This window comes from Phoca vitulina, unplaced genomic scaffold (genome assembly GCF_004348235.1).
Source record: "Phoca vitulina isolate PV1807 unplaced genomic scaffold, GSC_HSeal_1.0 scaffold45, whole genome shotgun sequence".
Lineage (NCBI taxonomy): Eukaryota > Metazoa > Chordata > Mammalia > Carnivora > Phocidae > Phoca > Phoca vitulina.
In genome coordinates, this window is record NW_022589748.1 from 2,925,984 (window position 1) to 2,950,686 (window position 24,703).

The window sequence follows — 24,703 nt, forward strand, 5'->3', positions numbered from 1 at the left end:
TCCCCACAACATCCTACTTCAGGCCTTTCTTTTTTCTGGCCAAAACTACTACTATAATGACTTTCTTCTTTTCAAATGTTTTAAACTACATCAAAATTATATCTTTATAGTGGTAAAATGAACGTAGTTCCCAAAAGAAAACATATAAGCGTACTTTAAACAACAACAAATAGTTCTACAAAAAGCAGCTGTGGGGCACTCTCCCCCATGCACTTCCGGCTCCCGTAAGCATCCATTTTCAAATTGTTAAACTGTGCTAAAATTAGTAAATTTCATTTAAAATGGAATCAGGAGGCCAGAAGGGGAGCTCTCACAACTTATAACTGGTAAATTGCACACCCAACGGGAAGAAGCCCCTATTTTACTACCCCAGCAACAGGAAGAAAGCTTTCCTCCTCCCCCAGTAACAGCCCAGCCAATGAGAGAGTCAGCACTCAGCCAATGAGAAGCCACGACACTTCCAACTCCCAGTTTCCACCAATGGACTTGTTGTTTATAACAGCCTTCCCAACTTCTCTCTTTTCTCTATAAAGGTTTCCTCTGCTTTGTTCTGTAGACCTGCCTATGGTGTTGCTGTAACCTGTGTATTCTGAATCGCAATTTTCTATTCCTGAATAAACCCATTTTTGCTGGTAAAATAAAGAACAGTTTTATTTTTAAGGTTAACAGCTATTTCCGCTAATATTTACTTCCATATTTTTTGTTGTTTTTTTTTATTATGTTATGTTAATCACCATACATTACATCATTAGTTTTTGATGTAGTGTTCCATATTTCATTGTTTGCGTATAACACCCAGTGCTCCATGCAGAACGTGCCCTCTTTAATATTTACTTCCGTATTTCTAAACATACATGTTGCTATTTTTTAGCTTCTGTTTTAGTATTAGCTGTTGACTTTTCTTGAATGGAAGTTGAGGACTTAACCTTCTTACATCCCCCACAAACACCACACACACAATCATATTCCCAAAATAAATATTGCAATTCGTTAAATCACTATTCACTGTATAACTTATGATTATGTATTATTCAGATGATCCACGTGGTGGTCTGATCACATTTCCTTTCTTCTTTTGTCTTTGCTGGTTTGCTTCAGGCTTTCAATTCATTTTCTATGTACCTATCACCACTATCCCTAAACTGACAGAACTATAGTCTCCTCTCAATACATGCAAACCTCTCGTGTTCCAATATGTCCCCCACCTGCTCTTTCCTCTCCATGGCATTTTGCACACTACAATCACCCCCCTGCTCTCGGCTTTCAATGGTTGGCTCCCTAAAGCCAACAGAGTAAAACCAAACTCTTTGGCCTAGCCTTCAAGGCCCTCCGGGATCTGTCCTCAGTCTTAACTTCCCTTGAACCCCCTACTCCAGTTAACTAGGTTTATCAAGGTTTCTAACCAACTGAGCCACCCAGGCGCCCAGGTTTATCTAGGTTTCTAAATACATTCTCCACTAAAAAGATCCAGGGTTCCTGGGAAAAAGGACTGGGGCTGGCAAAGTTCAAAGTGAGTCAGGAATATTGTGCCTGAAAGTAAGGAGGTGCTCAAATAGTGATGGGGACATGTCAAAAGGACACAGGAGCCAGCAGGAAGGGACTCTAACTGGCTGAATCTAGGACAATTTGAACATTTAAAAAAATGACAGCAACAGATTGTTAACACATTGAATGTAAAGGGAAACCATGAGCCTGTAGTAATATTCAGAGAGAAAGGAAGGGAGGGAGGGAGGGAGGGAGAAAGAGAAGTGGAGAGAAGGGAAATCTGTTATCTACAGAAGGCTGCCAATGAATGAATGTACAAAGATTTAGAAAACTCATCATTTTGCAAACTCCAGTGAAGTAACTGATTCAGAAATAGATCATCAATGGATACTAAAAATCACTGGTCTAAGTGAATGGTCTAAGATTATCAGCCCCCAACAGATTATTTATGTAAAAGCGCCCTGAAGGTGGGAAGGTCCAGCAGACACCTTAGCCAAATGATCTCAGCATTACCAAAAATGAGACAAGACGACAACGTTTCTCTTGATACAGGCAATGAAAAATACATATCACCTCTGTAGTATTCTAACCAAAAAACATAGATAAATCCAGTTTGTGGGACATTCTACAAATAACTGCCTAGACCCTTCAAAAATATCAATGACATGAGAGACACCAAGCTACCCACCTCCAAAAGAAGGTTCTAAAAGGAGACTAGGGGCGCCTGAGTGGCTCAGTCAGTTAAGCGTCCAACTCTTGGTTTTGGCTCAGGTCATGATCTCAGGGTCCTGGGATCGAGACCAGCATCTGGCTCCCCACTCAGCATGGAATCTGCTTGTCCCTCTCCCTCTGTCCCTCCCCCTCCTCTTGCCCTCTAAAATAAATAAAATCTTTAAAAATAAATAAATAGGGGTGCCTGGGTGGCTCAGTTGGTTAAGCATCTGCCTTCGGCTCAGATCATGATCTCAGGGTCCTGGGATCAAGCCCTGCATAGGGCTCCCTGCTCATCGGGGAGTCTGCTTCTCCCTCTCATTCTGCTGCTCCCTCTGCTTGTGCACTCACTCTATCAAATAATTAAATAAAATCTTTAAAATACATACATACGTACATACATACATATACACATAAAGACTAAAGAGACATGAGAACTAGATGCAATGAATGGATTGGATCCTGGATCTGGGGACGGGGGCTAAAAGGAACTACTACTATTATTGGGACAGTTGGGGCAATTTAAATATGTTCATATTAAATACTATTATTGTATCATTGTTAAATTTCTTGGGTATGATGGTGATACTCTGGTCATGTTGAGGAATGTCCTTGTTCTTAGGACATACAGGCTCAAGTATTCAGGGCTAAAGTGTCAGAATGACAGCCACCTATTTTCAAGTAATTCACCCACCCACCCCCAAAAAAGAAAGAAAGAAACGTGTATTGAGATGCAAATGTGCCAAAAATTAGTAATTGGTGAATCTAGATGAAGGGTAGACATAGTTTATTGAACTATCTTTTTCAGCTCTCTGTAGTTTTGAAAAGTCTCAAAAAGTTGGAGAAAATAGAAACCCAATTCCCTGGTTACTCCCTACACATAACCCAGTGCTTCGCTGCCTCCATTTGTTTGCCCATGCTAACCTGCCCGGAGTGGTCTTTCCTCATAACCACAGAACATTTTCAAGGCCCAGCCTCGATTGCCACCTCTTCTGTAAGCCTTCTGTGATCTCAAAACCTCCAAGTTTTTCTCTGGACCCTCACAGTCCTCTACCTTCTCTGCCCCCCGTGGCACATGCTCCTTCTCTACCTCACCAGACTGTAAGCTCCTGAAAAGCAGACACCTGTCTCCCGGTTGTACTTTACATACAGAGAACCCAGAATACACTTGCAACAAGTATTTGTAAAATAAATGCCATTTTCCAAGACGACCAATAACTAAGGCATGGAAATCTGCTTCCGTGCCCTCAACTTTTCCATTCTCCAAAGTTCTGTGCAAAATCCATCGAGCTCTGTTGATCTTCCTTTGTGCTTATTCATATTCAATGAATTTAGTTAGCGGGCTCATATCTATTTTTCTTAATAATTCAAATGTGCATATGCATTGGGCCTACTGATACCCAGAGGCAGTTTTCTGAATTATTTGTAACTTGTGGTCATTGCTTGATGCTTCCTCTTGTCTTTTTCTTCTCTAACCCTTACCCCATCAAGATTCTGGGATGCTGCTGGAAATGGCTGGCCTGGATTCTTAGAATATCAATGAGAAGTGGTGCTGAAGTGGCAGTCAACAAGAGAAGAGGATGGTTTCTACTACATCTTTTTCATCATCCCACACGCTCTTTCGTGGGCTCCACTCCAGCACTTCACTACACTACACTCTAGGAGGTTCTATGTAGAGGTCTACTCCCTTGCCAGCCTGTCTCCTGACAGACAGGATTCCTGGCCTCTGTGTAATGACTGCACAATATCGTGAATGTACTTAGTGCCACTGAGCTGTATACTTTTAAGTGGTTAAAATGGTAGATTTTGGGGCACCTGGGTGGCTCAGTCGGTTAAGCCTCTGCCTTCAACTCAGGTCATGATCTCAGGGTCCTGGGATCGAGTCCCGCATCGGGCTCCTTGCTCAGTGGGGAGCCTGCTTCTCCCCTGCCTACAGCTCCCCCTGCTTGTGCACTCTCTCTCTCTGACAAATAAATAAAACTAAAAAAAAAAATTATAAAATGGTAAATTTTATGTTATGTGCATTTTACCACAATATAAAAAAGTAAAAACATTCATGAATGCCTCCCAAGGACCTGGATGCATGGCAAACACACATTGGCTGAATTCACTGTACACAGGGACAGAAATATAAATCAGACTACATGACAATTTCAAAGGGGGTCTCCAAATCATTTCTATCAGAAAATCCCTTTGTGGGAGTAAGACAATTGGCAGGCACTCAGCCCCTGCCCCCATGACCTTCCAGAATGAAGCACTCAAATACCAACAAGACGTATTTCAAATAGTTTAATTTTAAAAATATGCTATTCAGTGCTAAAATATGTCTTCACTCACTGTTGCCCATTTCCATTTTCTTAAACTTTTTTGAACAAAAAATAAAATCACAAAGTTCAATTAAACATGCAGATTTCAAAGAAGAGGGAATTTTCTAGAAAGTCTGAGCTGAAGGAGTACTGTGGGGGGATGGGTACTGCTGTCAGAACCTCAAATCCTTGCTGGGGCAGAGTCTGTGGCAGGAGGCAGGGGACCGTAGCAGGAGCAGGGGATGCTGGAATGAAATGTACAGGTGAGAACAGGGAAAGAGGTGTGTGTGTGTGTGTGTGTGTGTTGGGGGAAGAGGATGGTTATAGCAGGGGACAAAGGACTGTCAGCAGCTGGAGAGCCCATGAGAGGCACGATAACCTCAGGAATGGGCAGAAGTGCCAGGATAGCAGGAAACCTATCCAGACTTTTCTGCCCCCGTGTAGAGAAGAGCCCTTCCCTTCCCTCCAAAGTCTCTACCAGGCCTTCAACAGTAGCTCACAGGTCCCTAGCCGGATGGGAAAGTTCATGAATCTACAGTCTCCATTCAAGTTCAAGTAACCTAGGCACTCTCTTCTCTAGAGGGTGCCTTCCACATCTCTTTCCTCCTGTAGAAGCGCCAGCAGCTCAGTCCAGAGGTTCTGGAGCAGAGACTGCTTGCTACCTGGAGGTGACAGATGAACCTTGGGATGGCTGATGCTCCAGCCTATTTGGGGTGCAAAAAAGACATGAGTGCTCCTCTTCTCAGGAGCAAGCAGACACAGGTGCCAGGGACGGGAAGATGATGCCACAACCCCAAGTCCTATGTCCAACCTTCCAGCCCAGAAGGCTCCTATGTGCGGGCTCTGGACCCCAGTGCTTGCCCTTACCCCAGCAACAAAGCACAGCCAGAACCAGAATGCAATAAATAGAGGCAGGGGGCCAGGAGGCGAAGGGCGCCAGGACGGTGCTAGCTTTCTGACGCTGTCTGCGGCACCGGGGGCTGGTCCACACAGAAGCGTTTCAGGGGTGGGGCACTGGAGTCTTCCTCTTCCTCAACAACCTAGGAGCAGTCAGAGCATGGAATTATAATAGGGCCCCCCCTCTCTACTAGAACCTCCCACCCACCCTGATTACAGCCCAGAAGAAGCTTACATCTGCAATCTTCTTGCAGATAGACAAACTTCTTCCCCTACCTTATAACCTGGAGACACCAGTGTCCCTTGCTGCCTCCCCAACCTATATTCGATGCTATAAGGTCCAATTCATATCAACAGAGTCCTTTTTTTTTTTAGAAACTGGAAAACCCAGAGTGGTTCCTTACCTGTGTCTCTAGTGGAACTGGTTCTTCCTTTGTGAGGGTGGGAGGTTCATCAGCAACTTCTGAGGCAGGCAAGGAGGGCTCTGAAAAAGCAGCAAGGTCAGGGGCACCTGGGTGGCTCAGTCGGTTAAGCGTCTGACTCTTGATTTTGGCTCAGGTTATGACCTCAGGGTCGTGAGATTGAGCCCCACGTCAAGCTCCACGTGGAGCCTGCTTAAGATTCTCTGTGTCCCTCTCCCTTTCCCCGCCCCTCTAAAAAAAAAAACAAAACAAAAAACAGCAAGATCAGTACAACTGCATAGCCTCCTGCCTCAAGCTGGGGGAGCTTCCCGGAGTTATGTGGCGGCTCGTTGGTGGAGGGCAACACTGGCTGGAGAAGCGATATATGTTATCAGAAAAAATGTGCAAGACACAATGCAAAGAGCATAATTTCTGAAGTCAGAAGGCATGAAACTGGAGACATCCGGTTCCACCAGTTACTAGCTGTGCGATCTTAGAGAAGCAATTTAACCTTTGTAAGCCTCCACTTCCTCGTCTGTACAATGGAATAACACCTATTTCACAGGGTTTTTGAGAGAATTATACCAGGCATCGAATATGACAAGTGCCTTACACAGAGCCTGGCGCTCGATTATGTTGTTTTCTTCTTTCATCCTGTGAGAAGGGAAAATCAACCCTTCCCCAAAAAAGCCCAAACTGTTAACAAATGGTTCAAGCCTGTGAGGCCGGGGGCACCTTCTCTAGCCTCTTCCTCTAAAGAAAAGAAACTTCAAGAGTACAGGCCCCTCCAAGCTGCTCGTCCTGGGTCGACGGTGACTCACCCTCGAGGATCTCCTGGCCCAGAGTAGGGGGCTGGGAGTCATCTGTGCGGAAGTCAGAGGTGTGTGCTGGGCTCAGGGACTCACTCTGCTGGGGGCTGGGGCTTGAGTTGGTGCTGCTGTCCACCTTGAGTTGATAGACATCGGATACAGAACTCTGGTTGCTATTTTCATCTGAAAACCAAACATGACAAAGGCAACAGCTGAGAGTAGTAATGTTTCTTGAGAGTAACTCGGTACAGAGCCAAGGGCCTGGTGTCTCCTCAGGCAGCCATGGGCACAAACAAATGCAATGATCGCTGCTTAGATGCCCCCTGAGCCAAAGGCAAACAAACAAAGGTAGGGCAAATGATCAACAGTCTAAGTTGATTAAACATTTTCTATTTCACAACATATATTCTAAGCACCAGATGCAGCCAAAATCTTTCAGTTTATGCCACACTGATATTTCAGGAAAGTCAGGACAGGCCTGGTAACCCTTCCGTACACCCACCAGTTATAACTGGACCCGGTATCTTCTCACTACCCAGGGGAACGCGGTGACGCAGCGGTGCCTCTCAGCCTCTCCCACAACACAGGCTGTGGAGAAAATGCTCAACTCTGCCCGGCCTTCCTGGCTATCTCAAGGAGGGTGGTGGTATCTGGAGGTGGCCACATAGGCCCTTCAGCGGCCCAGGCTCCACCTGACTGCCTCAAGGACCAAGAAATTCCCACCGGGGAAGGTCTGTCTGAAGGCTGCAAGTCACCACCTGAGTTAAACACTCAGGAGGCAAAACCTCCTTCCTCCCCCTGACCTGCGGCAGCCGGTCACCCAGTCTGATCAGCCTGACTGCTCTGATAATCTCTTCCTCTCCTGCCACCTGAGGGCAGGCCACCTCCTCCCTGGCCTGGCCTCCTGCAACAGCCCCCCAACTGCACTTCCTTCAATCTCCTGTCCTCCCACCTGTACTTCACACCATCGCCGGAGTTATTCTAAATCCTTCCGGGGCTCTCTGCTGCCCAAAGGATATAATTCAAACTCCAGGGCTTCCCCGGGGCAGGCACAGATGGTCCTATCAGAACCTACAAAATCTTTCCTGATCTCCAGGCTCACTGCCGCTGACCTCCCATACTCAAGCCTCGACTCCAGCCACGCGGACTCACTGAGGCCCCGCTTCACACACAGGTGTCCGGTAGGACTGCTCTTTCCAGTCTTCCTGGAAAGCCCCGATACAGACCACTACTCAGCTCAAGCATCACCTCCTCCGTGAGCCCCGGGTCCCAGACTCCCTTGGGTGGAAATGACCAGCTTCTCTATTATGCTCCTGTTGTATCCTACGCACACCTACACTCATTACTTTACACACCAATTTCCTTCCATTACACCCTGCAGGCAGGCTTTGTGGCTTACTTGCCCCGGGATCTCCAGTGCAGTACACAGTACCTGGCACCCAGGAGTTCATGACATGTTCACTGAACGAAAGGGATGGGACGGTGGCCAGATTGAGGAAATGGAGCCTCGTATGTCTCCCAGAGCTTTGTGATTATTGGACACCCCACACACAGCTAGAAAACTGTTCCCTTGTACTCCCCTTCTTCTATCATACTCGCTGACCTTGGGGGGGGCTGGGGGAGAGGTCGAGGGGGGATACCTGCACGCTCCCAGTCTTGTTCCAAAGGGAAAATCATAAGCCTTTTCTAGTCTTTACTCCTACAAAGACCAGGATCTTCTACGCTAAAACGGAAGCAGCATTTTACTATAAAAAGAATAAAGCTCTGTCACTTTTGAGCTTAGGCAAACACTTCTCTGAGCATCGGCTTCCTTCGATAGGGTTGATGATAACTGCCTGCTTTATGTCACAGGCAAAACAAGAAGCTCAAGTGCAAGTCCTTCTGAAGAGCAGCTGCCACGCAGGTGTGAAGGGTTCTCTGGGACTGCAGTGCCGACACAGGCGGGACATTTACCAAAGACCAGTTGGTTCAGGAGGTGGAACTTGGCTAAAAGTGGACAGGAGAAGCCCTGGCTTTGGGCAGCCTACTCTAAGGCACTATCATCATAAAACATACCATCTAAAGAAAAGAGCTTCTGATCCAGAAAGCCAGGACCTAACATGGGGTCTGTCACTTACTGGTTATGTACCTTGAGATACAGAACTTCAGCTCTCTGAGCCTCGGTTTCCCTAAATGGCAAATGAAGCTCCAATCATCTACCTTGCAGGGTTGCCGTGAGGTTTAGATGAAAAGCCGTGATGTAAAGTGCCAGCAAGATACCAGCAGAACAGCAAGCACTGAAGTGACACATGGAACTATTCTTTTCGTTATTAATGGGTTCATCTAAGTGCTGCTTTTCCTGCAAGGAAGACACATGGATGCAACTCACCCTGGAATTCAAGAAGGAGAGAGGAATTGGCTGAGGCATCAGAGGGAAAGCCATTAGGTTCCCGGGCTGCTGAACTGTTCGATTTTGACTTTTCTTTCTAGAAAAGGAAAAAAAGAGGAATATGACAGAGCCAAGCAGGAGACCCACCGAGAGGGAGAAGGGTGCTATGTGAGACACCACAGAAGTCTGGATTAGGACCGAACAGGAACAATGACAACAGTGTGAGAATCCAGGACCCAAGGAATAACAGAATCCTGGACAACGTGTCCCCAAGCCTCAGTGTCTCTTCTCTATCTTGTAAAATGGATCCTGCCGGCACTAATCTCATGACTCAGAAGTGAGAGGCAGATACACAGGCTTCCACTAGAGCTCCCTGTGGTTCTCTTCTGCTTTCTGCCCTGAGCAGAATGCTCTATCCCACCCTTCCCTATGTGGATGGAAGAGAAATACAGAGTACTCATTTGAGAAGGATTCCTGTTTTGGTAGCACAGCAGGAAAAAGGGAAAAAATGGGCCTCTGATTGGACCCAGGAAGGAGTCGCTTTATATGTAACACAAGCAGTGACAGGACAAAGGGGCCCTGCTAGCCTGATTACTGACCAATCAAGCCATCCATTCAGAATGACCATCCCATGTCTACCTCTGCCTATAACATCATTTCCTTCAAGCAGGATGTAGGTTACACATGTGGGGAAACAGTGTGAAGGTAAGCACAAGCTTGCAAGAAACGAGCCCGAAGGAAAAGAAATAAATCCATCCAAACATTTCCAAACGAGAGCATCCCAACAGCCAAAAGTTTAAATCTGGGTAATCTCAAATTTACTAATTTATACTTTTTAAACATGTCTATTTATCATACATGCATTTAACTTGTTAATAACTCTCAATCCTCTGCAACGAATCAACTGCACACATTCATGTACCGCTTTCCCTTCATTTGTTTCATATGCAGACATGATTTTAATGCAATTACACTTCACATTTAACCAAAGAAGCTACATAAACACAATTTTTAAAAATTTGTTTATTTATTTAGAGAGAGCACATGCTTGAGCAGGGGCGGGGGGGCAGTGGGAGAGAGAGAGAGAATCCCAAGCAGACTCCATGCTGAGCAGCAAAGCCCAATGTGGGGCTCGATCCTACAACACTGCGATCATGACCCAAGCTGAAATCAAGAGTTGGACACCCAATCGAGCCACCCAGGGGCCCCCAACCAAAAACTTTTAAATGTACACTGCATAGAGTTTGTGTCAATCTACTCTCTCATCAGTGATGTCCCACTCCCTTGGATCCTTCCCACTTCTTCTTCACCAATTTGATCATCATTTCCCATTTTCCTAATCTGGCAGGTCTATACTAGTACCTTAGAAGATGGCACTCTACCATGGACCACTGGAGGGCAGATAAACTGAGGGGCCTCAGCAAACACTATGAGAAGCCCTTGGGAGACACAAAGGGAGCTGGGTCCCGGGCAGGGAGAATTTGAATTAGGAAAGGGCCAGGGACTTACATGTGAGAAATGGGTTGGAGTGGAGAAAGGCTTTCTACCAGTGCCTCCCACTCCCCATTCACATGCCCAAGAGATTTAACTGCCTGACCTTTGGCCCTTGTGGACAATGGCACCACTAGAGCCAGGGCTAGATGAAAAATCAAGGGTGGCTCCAGAGCTGCCCTAACTTTCACCCACCAGCTCCCTGGGGCTGGCAATGACAAGGAAGGATGGTGGCTCCCAGATAAAGGTAGCATCTCAAGACTGGTACTAGGGAGTTCCCTGGGAGGGAGGGTAAGAAGGAGTGGGGGCGAGGGCAAGGCTGAATCCTGAAGCTCACCCAATGACCTAAATTCACTGAGAGGAAGGAAAACCACAGCCTGGGCTTACATCCTCCCTCAGTTACATATTGCTAGCCAAGGCAGCTCAGAGTCCCCAGGGAACAAAAAATGAGTGCACAGAAAAAACTAGCCAGACACTGGAAGAAACAAGCACCATTAAAGACAATAAATAGAACAAGCTGTACCAGAAGAAGGAGACTAAGAGGACACAAGAATTTAAATAAAACAGTAAGTCTCGGGGTACCTGGGTGGCTCAGTTGGTTGAGTGTCCGACTCTTGATTTCGGCTCAGGTCATGACCTCTGGGTGATGAGACTGAGCCCCCGCATTGGGCTTGGGGCTGAGCATGGAGCCTGCTTAGGATACTTTCTCTCCCTCTCTCCTTCTCCCCTCCCCCTCAACTGGTGTGTGGCACTCTCTCTTCCAAAAAAAAGAAGAAAAAAAAAAATTTTTAAATAGTACGTCTCCTCAGAAAGATAAGGATACTGGAAAGTTGTTTTGAAGAACCACCAACTGAGGAAATTTGGTATGAATAATGTAATTGTTGAAAATAAAAATTAAGTGAATGAGTCTAGTAGGAGAAACAGATACAGCTGAAAATGAGCAAAAACTGGGTTGAGAAATCAGAATACATGAGAAAAGAATGAAGAGATGAAACAAATAAGAAGAAAGGGAAAAACGAAGCTAGATATGAACATCACAGGATATTCTTACAGAAGTCCTAGGAGAGCAAAGACAGGGAAGAAATTCTAAGTTTCCAGGAATACAAGAGGACCACCTAGGAAGAATCAAGAAGAATTAGACTGACACTAGATTGTTCAATAGCAACACCAGAAGCCCAACAACTGAGGAATAGTTTCAAAATGCTGAAAGAAAACCCAGAATTTCAGACGTAGGTAAAATAATCAGTTAAACATAAAAAATGAAACAAGGATATTTTCAAGAGTAAAAAGATATTTTCAGAAAGTTTTCTCCACAAAAGCTCTCTTCGACAAAACTCTTGAAAGATACGTTGCAACAAGAAAAAAAATGAATCTAGGAGAAAGCAATAATAAATAGGTGCAAAGAGTATATAATCTGTAACATTTACTTTGTCTAACTAAGCATTGACTAAAACAAGAAACATCTGTAAAAACTGAAATATCTGGGGGCGCCCGGGTAGCTCAGTCGTTAAGCGTCTGCCTTCGGCTCAGGTCATGATCCCAGGGTCCTGGGATCGAGCCCCGCATCGGGCTCCCCGCTCAGCGGAGAGCCTGCTTCTCCCTCTCCCACTACCCCTGCTTGTGTTCCCTCTCTCTCTGTGTCTCTCTCTGTCAAATAAATAAATAAAATCTTTAAAAAAAAAAAAAACTGAAATATCTGAACTGAATATCTGATCTGAAATTCCAGTCAAAACTAAGGACAGGGTAGGGATGGAAGTGGGGGAGGGGTGAAGGAGAAGCGGTTAAAAATGTGTTATGGGTGTTACCAGGTTCCAAGGGTAAAAGCAGATTTTTTTTTTTAAAGATTTTATTTATTTATTTGACACAGAGAGAGACAGCAAGAGAGGGAACACAAGCCGGGGGAGTGGGAGAGGGAGAAGCAGGCTCTCCACTGAGCAGGGAGCCCGACGTGGGGCTCCATCCCAGGACCCTGGGATCATGACCTGAGCCAAAGTCAGATGCTTAACCAACTGAGCCACCCAGGCGCCCCTAAACGCAGATTTTGATAAGCTTCATACATTGACAGGGAAGAATAGTAAGTATAAGTCTTATTAAGTTAGAGGTAGGCAATAGAAAAACGAAAACAAAATGCAGAACTTTCAAATCAGCAAAGAAAAATTTGTCTAGCCATCATGAAGCAAAGAGAGAAAAAAAAAGTGTATTATGGTAAAAATCCTTGTCCATATTAATAGAATTTTTATCTGGTCACACTTCCCCAACCTTCCTGGCCACTAGATGTCATACAAGCTATTACAAACACACATAGTAAATACGTATGTCCCGAGGGCAATTTCTAGGAGACTCCTACTAACATTCATGAAAATTCTATCGGCCCATCCTTTCACTCCTCTGCTACTTAGAGCCTAAATGTGTAGAATGAATGGCTGGATCTTGACCTTGGAATACAAGGTCAAAACTAGAGCAGAGGAATGGGGAGTTACTTAACGGGTATAGAGTTTAGTTTTGCAAGATGAAGAAGCCTAGAGATTGACTGCACAAGGTGAATGTACTTAATACTACTAAACTGTACACTTAAAACACAAAAATTAAAAAATACACTGTACACCTAAAAATGGCTAAGATGGTAAATTTTATGGTATGTTAAACTAAAATTAAGAGTCATTACTCTCTAAAAAAGTTTAAAAAAAAAAAAAGGATCAGAAAGGTTGGAAGAAACCTGGGCCCTGGGGACTTCTGGAGCAGAACCACACCAGCACTGGACTACATGCTTCTAAGCACTAGCCTTAGAGGATTAAGGAAAGAGTAAAATAAACTTCTTAAACTACTGCTATTTTGAGTTTTCTGTCACCCACAGCGAAACTTAATGCTAATACACCCAATAAACAAAAAACATGAAACAGGTGACAAAAAAGAATTTCACGACACACTAATCCAACATAAATCAAAAGAAGACAGGGTAGGAATTGTAATATCAAATAAAATCGAATTTGAGGAGAAAGTTTTGGATATAAGGGACAAAGAAGGACATTATATACTAGTAAAATGAATGACAGGACAAGATGACATAATAATAATGGCATAATCATATAAATATATCAAAAACAGAGCTTCAAACATAACATGACAAGTGACTCATCAGCCATGAAGAAGCAAACATATCAACAATTTCACACACCCTTCTCAGAAACATAATAGGACAAACATACAAAAAATAAGCAAAGATACAGAAGATTTGGGTTAACATAATAAATGCTTCAATTGCTTAATTTCATACCTAGAGAGTATATTTGTTTTAATCACAAGTGAATGGTCCGAAAATCAATCGTGTACCAGACAAGATCACAAAAAAAGTCCCAATAATCCCAAAGAACTAATATCCTACCAATTCAATAAAATCAGTACACCAATTTTAAAAAGATAGTTAAAGAACAATCTCACATATCTAGAAATTAATATTCATTCTATTAGTGCTTGCTTCGGCAGCACATATACTTAAAAAAAAAAAAAAAAGAAACATTCTATTAAATAAACTTTGGATTAAAGAGGAAACCAAAGAGGAACTTATGAAAAACTTAATTACACTATCGATGACATTTTGACATTCATATATGTCAAAATTTGGGAGAAGACTAAAGTGAAATGTATTTTATTTTTAACTAATCTCTATGCCCAATGTGGGCCTCAACTCACGACCCTGAGATCAAGAGTCGCATGCTCTAAGGAGTGAGCCAGCTGGGCACCCAAAAGCGAAATATATTTTTTAAAAAAGAAGGGGTGCCCACCTGGCTCAGTCGGAGGAGCGAGTGAGTCTTGACCTTGGGGTTGGGAGTTCAAGGCCCACGTTGGGCATAGAGATTACTTAAATAAATAAAACTTTAAAAAAGTATAAAAAGGGGCGCCTGGGTGGCTCAGTGGGTTAAGTGTCTGCCTTCAGCTCAGGTCATGATCCCAGGATCCTGGGATGGAGCCCCACATTGGGCTCCTTGCTCAGCGGGGAGCCTGCTTCTCCCTCTTCCTCTGCCTACCACTCCCCCTGCTTGTGTTCTTTCTCTCTGTCAAATAAGTAAAATCTTAGAAAGGAAGGAAGGAAGGAAAGTAAAAAAAAACAAAAACAAAAACAAAAAACCTAGAAAAAAACAGCTAAGTTCAAAACAAGGAGCTAGAAAAAGAACAACAGAGTAAACCCAATAAAACAAAACAGGAAATTACAATGGCAAAAACTAATGAAATAGAGAACAAAGCAAACAAAAAAAAGATCAACAAAAATTACATTTTTTATTTTTATTTTAAAGATTTTATTTATGTATTTGACACAGAGAGAGAGGGAGAGAGAGAGATGGCATGCACACACACAAGCAGAGGGAGAAGCAGGCAGAGGGAGAGGGAGAAGCAGGGAGCCCAATGTGGGACTCGATCCCAGCACCCTGGGATCATGACCTGAGCCCAAGGCAGACACTTAACCGACTGAGCCACCCAGGTGCCCAAAACATTTTTTAAATAGACTTTACGAGAGGCAATAAACCAGATCATATTATGGAAAAAACACAAATAACATGTGAAAGAGGTAAAATAATTACCAATATAACAAAAACATTAAAGTACATAAGAAAATCACAAATAACTACATACCAACACATGTGAAAACTCTGATCAGTGTTCAGGGTATTGCTGGCATCTGAACAGGCCAATTAATTCCTCATTATACAAGACTGAGTCATGCACTGCCAAAGTTAGCATTACTGGCCAACCGAAAAGTGCCCTGCCTCATTTCTAAACACAACTGGGGAAATGAAGAAAGGGGAGGACCTAGCACTGAACCCTATTAAAGAACCAATGGCCTATTTGCATTGGATAAATTTCTAGGAAATACATAAAATGCAAAATAAGTACCAAAAAAAAGAGAAAACCTAAATGCATCAATCACCATTAAAGCTACCATGATGATAGTTAACATCCCTCCACCAAAGGCCCAGAAAGTACTAAAGGTGACTTCTACCAAACTTTCTCATTTTATACCAATTGTTCTAGGAATCAAAAGAGGGGAAATTGCCTAATTTGTTTTAGGAGGCGAATGTAATCTTAATACCATAACAAGGTAAAGACATAAAAGAAAACTGTAGACCAATTTCACTTATGAATCAGATGCAAATATCTTAAATGAAATATCTGTGAATTAAACACCACATTCTATGGGGGGAAAAGAAAGCATATCCAAGTAGAATTTCTCTTAGGCATACAAGAATATAAAAGTTTCAACATCAGATGCTTTATTAATATAATTCACCATACTAATACATTACAAATTAGAGGAGGAAAACTGCATGCTGGATAAAGCCCAACATCTATTCATAATTTTTTTTTAAGATTTTATTTATTTATTTGACAGAGAGAGACACAGCGAGAAAGGGAACACAAGCAGGGGGAGTGGGAGAGGGAAAAGCAGGCTTCCCGTGGAGCAGGGAGCCCAATGCACGAACCCTGGGATCATGACCTGAGCCAAAGGCAAACACTTAACAACTGAGCCACCCAGGCGCCCATCTATTCATAATTTTTAATGAATCTTAGAAAACTAAAGAGAAGAGAATTTTTATTTTGATAAAGGCTATCTTCCCAAAAACCTACAGCAAGACAGAAAATTCGTCCTACTTAATAAATACTAAATTTATAATTTAGATAAATTATATATAAATTAATATAATTAAGTATAATTTAATATAATACTATAAATAAAAGTCACACTAGCCCAGGAGTTAATACACTTTCCAGGAGGAAATAAACAACAACAAAACATAATGGAGAACTCAAAAACACCTAGATATGAATATGGCACACAACAGAGATGACATCACAAATCAAGAGAGAAAGGATAGGTTATTTAGTAATAGTATTAGGGCAAATAGCTCTCTGTATGATGGAAAGTTAAAATTAGATTCATATCTCCATCATTAAAAAATACATACAAAACATAACAGGAGATGGAGACATTCTTTATGACCATGCAGTGGAGAATAATTCTGAAACAAGACTCAAAAAGCAAAAACCTTAAGAAAAAGTTGATTAATTCGACACAAAAAAATTAAAGGCCTGTTACTGACAAAGTTATCAGACAGGCAACGTGTCAGACAGAGCTATCTGCAAGGTACAAATCTGACCGGAGTTTTCTGTGTCTAGGATATCAACGAATCCATGCAAATCAGAAAGGTAAAGACAGGAAACCCAAAACAAAAATACGCAAAAGAAATCAGAGAAGAGGATATTCAAATGAATTCAAAAAGGAAATCTGAATGGAAACCTGAAGAGATGAAATCATCCACCTCGTAAGTAATCAGGGAAATGTAAAATAAACAAAGAGATCTAGCAGCCTGGCAGGACTGATGGTATCAAATGCTGGTGAAGTTGTAGAAATGGGAAGCCTCTGGCACTCCTGGGGAAGTGTACTAACTACACTGGTGCAGCCCTTCTGGGGAGAGAGTGGGCAGCAGTTGCTTCTTTTTTTTTTTTTTTTTAATTTTATTTATTTATTTGACAGAGCGAGCGCACAAGTAGGGGAGCAGCAGAGGGAGAGGAAAAAGCAGGCTCCCCACTGAGCAGGGAGCCCGACATGGGGCTCGATCCCAGGACTCCAGGATCATGACCCACACGGGAGGCAGACGCTTAATGACTGAGTCACCCAGGCGTCTCTCAGGCAGCAGTTATTAAAAACAATTGGTGGGGCGCCTGGATGGCTCAGTCGTTAAGCGTCTGCCTTCGGCTCGGGTCATGGTCCCAGAGTCCTGGGATAGAGCCCCACACTGGGCTCCCTACTCAGCGGGAAGCCTGCTTCTCCCTCTCCCACTCCCCCTGCTTGTGTTCCCTCTCTCGCTGTGTCTCTCTCCGTCAAATAAATAAATAAAATCTTTTAAAAATAAATAAATAAAAATTAAAACAAAACAAAACAAAAAACAATTGGTGTGTACACCCTTAATAGCAATCCCACTCCTGGGTATTTGCCCCACAAGTCATCCAGAACAATGGTGTAAGGGATGTCCACTGCAGTCATCTGTGCTCCCAAAAAGCTGGAGGCAACACACAGAAACAGACCCATATTCCAACACTTGAAATATGACAAAGGTGGCTCTACAGAGGGGGAGGAAAAAAAACAGTCTTTTCAATAAATGGCGCCGGGACAAATGCACATCCAGGTGGAAAAAAATGAAATCGGGCCCCTACTTCAAAATACACAAAAATCAATGCCAGATGTGTTATAAATGGGGACTGAATAATGAACTTGTAGAAGACTACATGGAAGATTATCTTTGTGGCCTTGAAGAAGGAAAAGATTTTAAGATATTTAAAAGTACTGGGCGCCTGGGTGGCTCAGTTGGTTAAGCGACTGCCTTCGGCTCAGGTCATGATCCTGGAGTCCCAGGATCGAGTCCCGCATCAGGCTCCCTGCTCGGCGGGGAGTCTGCTTCTGCTTCTGACCCTCTCTCCTCTCGTGTTCTCTCTCTCATTCTCAGATAAATAAATAAAATCTTTAAAAAAAAAAAAAAAAAAATCTTTAAAAAAAAAAAAAGATATTTAAAAGTACTAACTATAAAGGAAAAGATTATTTTGTCTACATTAAAATTAACAACTGTGGGGCACCTGGGTGGCTCAGATGGTTGAGCATCTGCCTTTGGCTCTGGTTGTGATCCCAGAGTGCTGGGATCGAGCCCCACGTCCTGCTCCTGGCTCAGCGGGGAGCCTGCTTCTCCCTCTGCCTCTCCCCCTGCTCATGCTCTCTCTCTCTGTATCTCTGTGTCTCGAATGAATAAATACAATCTTTAAAAAAAATAATAATAATAAAATTAACAACTGTGACTCAAGGCAGCCTACAGAAAGTGCAAAGGCAAGCTGTGGAATGGAAAAAGATTTGGATAGTATATAATCAATAAAGGGTTTCTATCTAGAACACAAAGAATTCCTACTAAGTCATAAGGAAAAAATAATCAAATGGATTAAAGAGGCATTTCCCGAAACAGGAAATCCCAAAGGTTCAATCCTAAACATTGAAAAGGGCTCAAACTTGTTGGTAACTACATACTTAGTCAGCAAATTAAAATCACAAGATATTTTTACATATAACAATACCAATGTTGATGAGGATTCGAAGCTATGAGAACTCTCCTATTTCTGGTGGGAATACAGATTGGTACAATCACTTTGAGAAACAGTTTAGCATTAGCTACTATAGGTCAACATACGCATACTCTAAGACCCAGCAATTCCACTCCTAAGAATATATCCTAGGAAAACCCACGCATTTGCTGACCCATATATTGAATAAGAACGTTCACAGGAACATTGTTCCTACTACCCTAAACTGGGAATGATCCAAATATCCATCTACAGGAGAATTAGAGAAGTAAATCATGGTACAGGCCTATAATAAAATTCCATACAGCAATGAAAAGGGACAAATGGCTCCAAAGAAAACATGGATGAATTTTACAAACATAATACTGAGCAAAAAAGGGAAGACACACAAAAATAGATAGATGATGCTGTTTATATAAAGTTAAAAGTGTTTACAAATGGGGCGCCTGGGTGGCTCAGTTGGTTAAGCGACTGCCTTCGGCTCAGGTCATGATCCTGGAGTCCCTGGATCGAGTCCCGCATCGGGCTCCCTGCTCGGCAGGGAGTCTGCTTCTCCCTCTGACCCTCCCCCCTCTCATGTGCTCTCTCTTTCATTCTCTCTCTGTCAAATAAATAAATAAAATCTTTAAAAAAAAAAAAAAGTGTTTACAAATGAGTAGAGAAGTGATAAGAGAAGCAAAAGTAGGAGAGAGATTTCCTCTGGCGAGGGAGGGGAAGCTGGGAAAAGTCAAACAGAGGTCCCAGGAAGTTGGCAATGCTCTGTTTTTTGACCTGGGTGGTTTTTACAAGGGTGCTAGTTTTATGTTTCTTCATTATACCATACATTTATGTTTTTTATACTTTTCTGTATGTGTTTTATATTTGAGCTTTTTGAAAACAATTAGGGAAAAAAAGTTGGAGACAATCTGGGTGTTTATCGCTCAGGGAAGGTGTAAATAAATGTGGCCACTGCATATAAGAGAATGAAATGCAAGATTCAAAGGTAGTAACTCTATTTACAATTACAGAAGTGTGGACAGTTCTCAAAAACAAGGTTGAACAAAAGAAAAGAAACAGAAGTTTTTAGCACAATGCTCTATAAATTTTAAAATACAAACATGATACAATGCCATGTATTTTTCTTTCCTTCTCTTTTTTAAAGATTTATTTATTTTAGAGAGAGCGAGCGAGAGCGTGCAAGCACGAGCTCGAGGGGCAGAGGGAAAGGGAGGAAGAATCTGAAGCAGACTGTACACAGAGTGCAGAGCCCGATGTAGGGCTCGATCTCACAACCCTGAGACCACGACCCAAGCCGAAACCAAGAGTTGGACGCTCAACTGACTGCACCCCTCGTGTGCCCCAATGCTATGTATTTTTCAAGAATACACAGCTATCCACATAAACGCATGGAAGAGGAATTAGGAAAGTATATATACATATAAAACACACAGAATACACTATAGCGGCTAGCTAATCAGAGAAGAACAGGAGTTAGCAAGCTTCTTCTTACAGGGCCAGGTAAGAAATATTTTAGGCTTTGCAGGCGTGTAGGTCTTATGGCAACTACTCAACTCTGCCATTATAACTCAGAAGCAGACACAGACAATAAGGAAACCAACGGGCATAGCTGTGTTCCGATAAAACCATATTGACAATCACAAGGAGCAGCCCTAGGCTGTGGTTCACCAAGCCTTAGAAAAAAGGAATGGGTTAAGAAAAGGGAATAAAGGGGAGAAATAATAAAGTAAGAGAGGCTTTGCATGGATCAACCACACAGGGTGCCTTTAAGTACTTTCAACTCAATTTTGGGAAATAAATTCCTTTATAATTAAAAGACAATCAAGGAAAGAACAAAAGGAAGTAAACAGTACCTTTTTGTTGTTTTGATTTTCTTCCACACTTACCTCCTTGCTATCTGTCACAGGAACCCATTTAAATATCCTAAGGGACGTGTCACCCACGGTCACCCACTTTTTCTCCCTGAAAGAAAGACATTTCTTAAAACCGATAATAATGAAACATTTTTTTGTTCATAATGTGAGTTTCTACTTCTCAGCAGATCGATCATTCCTTCAATCTCTTAAAAAATTTTTTAATTTGTTTATTTAATTTCAGTCATCTCTACACCCAACGTGGGGCTCAAACACACAACCCCGACATCAAGAGTCACATGCTCTTCCAACTGAGCCAGCCACGTGCCCCAAGCTCCTTCAATCTTAAATGCCTTCTAAACTTACTTCCCATCCAATTATACCTATACCTTACCTTGCAAAATCATCCCTTCCAGAAAGACTTCTCTATCAAATTCCTTTGGCTCTGAAACTTGCCTTTTCTCAGTGTACCAAAGCTCTTTTTACCTCCCAGACTACACCCATATTGACTACCAGCACATTTTCACACTCAGGTATCTACCTGGCATTACTTCTTTATTTTTCAAAAATTTATTCAATCCCACTGATATTTATAAAGCCCTGTTATACAAGGCCCTACAGGAGATAAAGAATGTATAAGATACGGTCCCACATAGGAGCACATAGGAATAAAAAACTAAGTAAGGACATCATTGTGATACATGAAGGTGATAAAGAAGTTGAAAAGTAGGCTGAAAGACGGTAAAACTGGGCTATGGCATAGAAGGAGAATTCTTGGGACTCCTGTGTAACTCTATGTTGAAACATGATTCCATTTAGAAATAATCACAGATGCGGGCGCCTGGGTGGCTCAGTTGGTTAGGCGACTGCCTTCGGCTCAGGTCATGATCCTGGAGTCCCGGGATCGAGTCCCACATCGGGCTCCCTGCTCGGCGGGGAGTCTGCTTCTCCCTCTGACCCTCCCCCCTCTCATGCTCTCTCTCTCTATCTCATTTTCTCTCTCAAATAAATAAATAAATAAATCATAAAAAAAAAATATATTAGAAATAATCACAGATGCAGGATAAGATGCTTTTTTTTTTTAATTTTATTATGTTATGTTAGTCACCATACAATACATCATTGGTTTTTGATGTGGTGATCCACGATCCATTGTTTTCGTATAATACCCAGTGCTCCATGCAGTACGTGCCCTCCTTAATACCCATCACAGGGCTAACCAATTCCCCCTCCCCCCTCCCCTCTAAAACCCTGTTTGTTTCTCAGAGTCCATAGTCTCTCATGGTTCATCTCTCCCTCCAATTCCCCCCCCTCATTTTTCCCTTCCAGGATAAGATGCTTCTAAGTCTTACACTGGTTTCTGAAAGAGGTGAAGACTGGGCCACGAAAAGAGTGCTTTAAGGTTTTATCTTACAGAGAAAATTACTTTTGAGATAAGCCTTAAAAAAAATAAGCCTAAAAAAAATTTGCCCTATTTGGGGAAATGCAAGTGACATTCTTGAATAAGGACTAGATTATGGACAAGCAGAGTTGGGGAGTCTGAAGTATGACTTCTGAACTTGTCAATTCCAAATGTGAGGTTACAAAAGAGCAAAAAAAATAACTGTTGTGACTGCTGATATTGATGATGCTGTTCAGCAAACACAAAGAAGAATGAACACAGACTTAGGAAACTGAAATTAATTCCTGGACAGACCACTCCACTTCCTCACTGATTCAACAAATACTATACATGACCCTGTGCTAGACTCTGGGCACACAGGAAGCAAGATGTACAGTTCCTAGCTTCACAGAGCCTCATTCCAGTTGGAAACTGACATCAAACAACTCATTTCATAGTCACTTAATCATTAGGTTTAACCACATCAAATTGCCACTTCTGTTAAGTTAAAAAGTCAAATATAGGAAATGTCTTATGATTCAATCTAATACAATTGTGGAAAGTTCTATGAAGGGGACCTGATTTAGATTAGGGATCCTGAAAGGTGTCCCTCGAGAAAGCAATTTTTATACAGAGCTAGGAGTTAACTAGGCGAGGAGGAGGAGAGGGGAGAGGATGTCAGGCAGCATGTCAGCCAGCAACCCCCGGAAAGAGGGCAATGTGAGCCAGTCTGGTGAGGCAGCAAGCACCATCTTTGGTCTCTAACCTAAGAGCAAGAAGAGGTCACCGAAGCATTGTTTCTATAGCAGGGGAGTACTACGATAATATTTACACTTGAGAAAAGTGAAATTACTGAGTGCAATGTGACCAATGGACTGGGTAATGAAGCAAGCTAAGAGTTCCAGGTGAGAGAGGATGGTCATCTGGTCTAGGCTCGGTGGGCAGAGATGGCCAGAAAAGAAAGGTGTGGTGATTCTTAGGTTTCACCTAAAAACCCTAGGAGGATTAAATTTGGAGGGGGAAAAAATCATTAATTATTTAACTAATATGTAGGAGTCCCAACTACATATAAAATCCTTATATACAAAGAGATAAAGAACTTGTGGGGAAATGAACAAATACACACACACACACACACAAAATCCAAGGTAATGATGCCCCTATAGGGGGTGGAGGTCTTGGGAAGGAAGGCTTCCTGGAGGGAGCTAACCCCTACCTGGGTTTTAAAACTATTACTAGTAGTCAGCCAGAGAAAAGGACTCAAGAAGTTGGAGCAAACAGTTGGCTGTTAATAATGCATCGGAGTTCCTGATACAAAATAGGCGGTCAACCGGCCCGCCGTTTCCAAATGAGGGTAGGTATCGACTCCTTCACCAACAACTCGCAGCACCAAGAAAAAGAAAGCCACACAGTTGGTTCCGTGTGGGCCAGTAATGGGGGAAAGAGAGGGGTTTACATTCCGATGACCACGCCTGCTCTCGTCACAAGAGCTCTCACCAAACTTAAAACGAGTGAATACATAGAGCGCTCGGTCTGGCCGGCGGGAACCCCCCAGAGACTGTTAGCTATTATACGGAGCAGCTCAGAACGCGAAAGGCTCCTGAGACCCGCGACCGCGGGGAGGAAGCCGCGGGGTCCTGCGCGCGACCAAAGCCCCGTAGCCCCAGCGCTGCCGGAAGCCGGCAGCCCCTCCGGGAGACGCGCGGCCCTCCGGCAGGTGGGCGGGCCCGCGAGCCGGGCGACCCCCTGATTGGTGGCAGTCGGCGCGCCCTCTGACCTCACGCCGACGCGAGCTGCACCCTCCTCCCGCCTTCCCCCGCTCCCCCCCTCCCCCCAAGCGTCTGCGGGTCGGCTCCCACCCCGCCAGCCAGTCCGCCCTCCTCTGGGCCTGGGCCGGCGACTCCGCCGGCACCCTCGGGCCCGGCCCCTCACCATTTCCGCACTTTCTCGATGGCCGCCATCACCTTCTTGATGTCGTCCTTGGCCCGACTGCGGGTCTCGGCCCGGACCGACCGGCCCGACATGGCGGCAGCGGGAGCGGCGGGGGCCGGGACACTGCTCCCAAGACACGGGGAATCGCGCGCCTCACGCGCCGCCGCCCGCCCGCCGCAGCAGCAGCAGCGTCACCGCGGCCGTCGCCCCCTCCGTGCGCGCGTGCGCGAGGAAGCGCGCGCACCCGCCCGCCTCTTGGGGCTCGAAGCCTCAGCGCGCCTGCGCGCCCCGCCCCGGGCGGCCCTCCCTGGGCGCCCCGGGAGTCCCCTCGGCCCCCAAGCAGGCCGGGGTACGCGGCGGGCGGGCGGCACGTGCTGCGGGAAAGGCGAGGTGCGAGGCGCTCACAGTGGGGTCCCTGGCTCTCAGGGGGTTTGGAGGTTGGCACCTTTGTCCTCTGGCCATGGTTGCTGCCTTTACCTATGTTTTAGGCACTTGACCCTAACAGGTGCTTGGTTCTGTTGCCTCATCTCCAGCGCCCTTGCTTTCCAGATAATACTGCTGTGCTCTAACCACAGAATTTCACACCTTTCTTCCGAACTTTGCAGACACCTGTTCCCTAGCTGGAATTCTCTCATCGCTTTACCTGGTGAACTGACCACTTACTCTTCCAACATCCAGATCCAGCTCAGAGGAGCCTTCCCCTGATATTCTCGGGTTACACTTAGCACTCTACAGCACTGTCTGATTTAATTCGGCAGTCGTTAACCGAGTGGTGCCTGCATTGTACAAGGCTACGTGGTCAATGCTGAGGACAAAATCTGGGTTTTTGCCTTCAAAGAGCTTCCAGTTTAGAAGAACATGCAGACCAGAAAACAGGTGTTTAAAATGCCATTTTATGGGGCACTTGGGTGGCTCAGTCGTTAAGTGTCTGCCTACAGCTCAGGTCATGATCCC

The 24,703-nt window shown here is 43.9% G+C and overlaps 1 protein-coding gene across 1 annotated transcript; it reads right to left on the reverse strand.

Annotated features, from left to right (window-relative positions):
* Nucleotides 1-4,266: 4,266 nt before the first annotated feature.
* On the reverse strand, nucleotides 4,267-23,953 carry BCL7B (BAF chromatin remodeling complex subunit BCL7B). Its single transcript, XM_032431051.1, has 6 exons — nucleotides 23,750-23,953; nucleotides 20,470-20,545; nucleotides 8,978-9,074; nucleotides 6,622-6,792; nucleotides 5,804-5,883; nucleotides 4,267-5,542 (listed from the first exon to the last, which is right to left on the reverse strand). The coding sequence occupies exons 1-6, from the start codon at nucleotides 23,839-23,841 to the stop codon at nucleotides 5,450-5,452; spliced, it is 609 nt and encodes a 202-aa protein (XP_032286942.1). The 5' UTR covers nucleotides 23,842-23,953; the 3' UTR covers nucleotides 4,267-5,449.
* Between the last annotated feature and the right edge of the window lie 750 nt (nucleotides 23,954-24,703).